Here is a 4,997-nt window from a genome sequence, read left to right on the forward strand (position 1 = left end):
TTTTATTTTTTAAAATTAATATGTTTTTTTAGTGTTTTTTAGATATTTTAATATACTGATATTAAAAATTATTTTTAAAAATAAAAAAAAATATTTTAATATATTTTTAAATAAAAAATCTTTAAAAACAACCATGGTCCTAAACAGACAATTCAGCCGTTTTATAACAAAGTTTTCCCAAGAAAGGAAAAAAAAAAATGTCACCTTTGTGAATTACGAAGGTACCAAACTCTCGTAAAATCTAAGATTTGCGTTGAAGAAGTAAAAAGAGAAAAGGTTGGGCTATAAATTCATATCCAAATTCATAATTGTTGGTCTATCCAATCCTTGAAAGCCATATATAGCTGTCAATCAACGTTTATTTTTTTTTAACTAAAAGAACAAATTAATTAAATAGCCAAAGCAAGGAAATGGCCAGCTTTTTTATTGTTTTTGAAATTCTCTGTGTTAATGACCGACACCTGTGAGTAACCAACCGGGAATAAACTTGGTTTTAAGACAAAACAGCTGCTACAATTTGGAATCAGGGGGGCCCGAAAGGAGAAAATTTGAAACTAACGGCTCAGTTACCGAAACCTAGCTCAAAGCTCTTCCTTGTTGTGACACGTGTCCGATAAGTCATTTTCGCTTGCCGTTCCGGGTTGCATTTCTTAATTCTTAGGGTTATTGTCGTTCGCTTTTTAGAACAGGTCGTAACTGTCCTGTCAGGTGATCACTGCCTCCTCCCCGTATAAAAAGATCATCTACTTCACACAAGTTCCAGGTTTATCATCACGTTCCTAACAAAAGCGCGTGTCCACTCTCCTAGGAGCCGGCTATGTACTAGGAGTCTACGACAAGACACGTGTACATATAATTATTAAATTATCTTATTCAAGATATAAATAACAAATTTGTGAAGACAATAGAAACTAAGAAAAAAAAGTGTGAATCTTCTTTGTCTTATAATTCAAAGGATATAAGCCCTAGAATGAAAAAGAAATGCCCCTTTTATAGGATGAAAAAGAAATGTAAAAATGACATGCAACCTAATTTTTCTCTATAAACTTATAATTTTATTTTAAATTTTCTTTCAATGTTAAATTTATTTTTATTCGAATAGTCTTAACAATTTTTCTTTCAATGTTCATTTTTCCCTTAAAATCCTTTCAACTATTTATTATTAGATAGATAAATAAAAATATTTCTCGATCATTATAAACTTATATCATAAATTACCATAACTAGATAAATACAAAAATAATGAAAAATATAGTTGTCAAAGAAGAGATCAATCCGAGTTAATTATTTTTAATAAAACAAAATTTTTTTTATTTTTTTTAAAATGGTGTTGACTTTATTAGGTTCGAACTAGATTTTTTTAAGTGAACCTAGTTGCTAAATTTCTGACAAGGTTAATCGAGTCTTTCCAATTAATTCTAATCTAATTTAATTTAAAATTTGAATTTGGATTAGGTTTTGGCTTTTCCAGTTAATGTAGTATTTGAGATTATAGTAACAATTATTTTTTAAAATATTTTTTACTTATAAATTTATTAAAATAATATTTTTTATTTTTAAAATTTATTTATGACATCATCGCATCAAAACGATTCAAAATCATAAAAAAACAATTCAAAAGTATTTTTTGAATGCAAAAAAAAAAATACACTCTAAAAGCTAATTTATTTATACATTTTAAAAAAATTAAATTAAATTAAATTATTTATTTTCAGATTATTTTAATATACTAATATTAAATAAAATAAAAATATTTTAAAAAATATATATTATGATAATAGTACCAAACATGCTAGAAACCTAATCATCGGCATGAAGAGTTTAAAAAGAGAATTGAAAAACACGCACTCCTAACAAGCGTAGATAATGTCCTACTAACTCCACGCGAACAAAGAGTATGTTCCAACTCAATGAATCACCGTTGATTTTCAAGAAACAGAAGAAATCAAGCGGTGACATTCTCCGTTATATTCTATCAACAATCATTTCACCCTCATAAGAGAAACTCTCTCGCTCTCTCATACACTCGCTTTTCCCCATAAACAAACCTCCCCCATAATGCGTTTCTCTCTGTGACCCTCCAAGAAAACAAGAAAGGGGTTCTTGGAAAAACTCAACTTCTCATGGCCTCTGGGTTTTCAGGCGGCGGTGGCGGTGGCGGCGGTGGCGTCCAAGATTTCTACACCAATAGATCACCTATTATACCCACCATGAACCTAACAAATAACCACCACAACCCATCATCACTGCCTCCTTATAGAACCAACCAAATTTTTCTTGACCAAAATTTGTCTTCTCATAATTACCAACAGATCGCTCAACATAGAGCAATCTTTCCCACAACCACCGCTACCACCACCTTGATCGGCAAGCGAACGCTTGCCGATTTTCAAGCATTTCAACAATCACCACCGCAACAAAACCTGTTAAACCAAGCAGCACTGAACAATCTTCTTCTCCGGTCTGTAAAGCCGAGGATTAATAACAATTTTTTCCAACAAAACACGTCTCCGATTTCCACTCTTGATTTCTCTGTTAGCAACCTGTCTCCTGAGCTCCCTTCCTTAATGTCTCAACGTTACGGGGTCCCTCTTCTTCAACAGCTTCGACCCCAACACCAACACCAACAACATCAGCAGCAGCAGCCCATGAATCTAATTAGTCCTGTTGGTATCATCAACAACAACAGAAGCAGCAACAACAGCATGATGCCGTATGTGAATATGTTACAGAATCAAAACGGAGGAGGAAATGGAATAGTTATGGGCCAAGATCGGGATAAAAAGATGCTGAACCAGCTTCAAGAACTGGAAAAACAGCTTCTTGACGACGACGACGACGATAACCAAGAAGGTGATGCCGTCAGTGTTATAACGAACACAAACAGTGAATGGTCTGAAACAATACATAATCTCATCACCTCTTCTTGTAATAATCCGATTTCTCCATCACCCACTTCATCATCTTCATCCTCATTTTCAACGGTCACAACTCCGGTTTCGAAACAGACAGTAATCGAAGCAGCATCAGCAATTTACGAAGGTAAAACTGATGTTTACACTGAGATCTTGACTCGTGTGTCTCTGGTTTCGAGCCCAGGAGGGAATTCTGAGCAGAGATTGATTGAGTACATGTTGATGGCTTTAAAATCCCGGCTTAATTCTCCTGAAAACACTTCTGTAATGGAGCTGTATAGCAAGGAACATGTGGATGCAACCCAGCTGTTATACGACCTGTCTCCTTGTTTCAAACATGGTTTCATGGCTGCCAATCTTGCCATCATTGACGCTACAAGAGAGCAAGAACAAGAGGCGAACACTTCCAGCAATGGCTTTCATGTTGTTGATTTTGATATTGGTCGTGGAGGGCAATACGTGAACCTTCTACACGCGCTTTCTGGGCTTCAGAATTCGAAGCCAGCCATTGTTAAGATCACAGCCGTTGCTGCTGATAGCAATGGTGTAGAGGAGGAGAGGCTGAGGCAAGTTGGTGAAATGCTTAGCCAACTCGCTCGTCGAGCTGGTCTGAATTTGTGTTTCAACGTTGTGAGCTGCAAACTCAGTGAGTTGACTCGGGAGTCCCTCAGGTGCGAGCCGGACGAGGCATTGGCTGTCAATTTTGCGTTCAAGCTGTATAGAATGCCGGACGAGAGCGTGTCCTCCACCGAGAATCCCAGGGATGAGCTTTTGAGGCGCGTGAAGGGGTTGGCGCCGCGCGTGGTGACTATAGTGGAGCAAGAAATGAATACCAACACGGCCCCATTCATGGCGCGCGTGAACGAATCCTGTTCATATTACGGAGCGCTATTCGACTCGATTGAGTCAACGGTTAAAGGGGATAACTCGGAGCGAGCCAAGGTCGAGGAGGGACTGGGGCGGAGGATGGTAAACTCGGTTGCTTGTGAAGGGAGGGACCGTATTGAAAGATGCGAGGTGTTTGGAAAATGGCGGGCCCGGATGGGCATGGCAGGGTTCGAGTTAAAGCCTCTGAGTCAAAACATAGCCGAGTCGATGAAAACGAGATTGAGTTTAGCAAACAGAGGTAGCCCAGGATTTAGTGTTAAAGAAGAGAATGGTGGGGTATGTTTCGGTTGGATGGGAAAAACTCTCACAGTCGCATCTGCTTGGCGTTAACTTCACTTTCTTTCTTTTATATTATTATTATTATTGCTGTCGTTTTTAATTGTTTAGTGTTATTGTTAAAATATATGTATACTTTATTTTTAGTATTATTTTTAACCTTTTTTTTGGCTTATGAAAATGGAAAGAAAATCCACCAAACAAAATAATATAAAAGGAGTGTTTGGATGAATTCGAGGAAGGAAGATTCTCTTCATTTGCATTTATTATTATTATTATTATTAAATATGAGGGGTGTGTGTGTGAAGGAATCTATGTGTTTGGTGTTATTTGCTTACACTTGTGTGATTTAGTTTGCTTGCTTTTTTAAATCAATGATATTTTAATAGAGGGGAATCGCTAGATATAGTTAAAATCATAATAAAAGGGTTTGAACTTTCTCAATTGCCCATAGTGTTTGTCGCCCAAATTATTAAATTTGGCTTGTTATAATACTTCATGGGTTGAGTGATATGAAACAAGTTAATTAAAAACGGTGTAATGAAACTGGTTAAACGATTTGCTGGGTTTATTGGATTTTAATTAGGTTATTTTGTATCTAATTTAATTTGAAACTAGATTTTGAAACAACTATTTATTGGATTGATTTACTAGGTCGGTTTTATTTGTCAATTTTTATCCAATTTAATTTAAAATATAACTCAAGATTTTAAAATAATTGTTTATTGAATTGACTTGTTAGGTTGTGTTGGTTTTATAATACTATTCATAAAATGATTTTTTTTTTATTTAGTTTACTTTAATGTCTTTTTTGATAAGGAATTGTTTTTTGTTTGAGTTTTTTTTTTAAAAGAATAGATCTCTTAATAAATATTATTAAGTACTTTGGTTAAGATGCGGATATTTATTGGTAAAGAA

General features: G+C 35.2%; 1 protein-coding gene across 1 annotated transcript; it reads left to right on the top strand.

The window, feature by feature from the left end:
• Positions 1 to 1,987: 1,987 nt before the first annotated feature.
• Positions 1,988 to 4,311, top strand: LOC118030324 (scarecrow-like protein 8). The gene has a single exon (XM_035034380.2). The coding sequence runs from the start codon at positions 2,124 to 2,126 to the stop codon at positions 4,131 to 4,133; it is 2,010 nt and encodes a 669-aa protein (XP_034890271.1). The 5' UTR covers positions 1,988 to 2,123; the 3' UTR covers positions 4,134 to 4,311.
• The last annotated feature ends 686 nt before the right edge of the window (positions 4,312 to 4,997 follow it).

The sequence above is a fragment of the Populus alba genome, chromosome 4, assembly GCF_005239225.2.
Source record: "Populus alba chromosome 4, ASM523922v2, whole genome shotgun sequence".
In the NCBI taxonomy this organism is placed as follows: Eukaryota; Viridiplantae; Streptophyta; class Magnoliopsida; order Malpighiales; family Salicaceae; genus Populus; species Populus alba.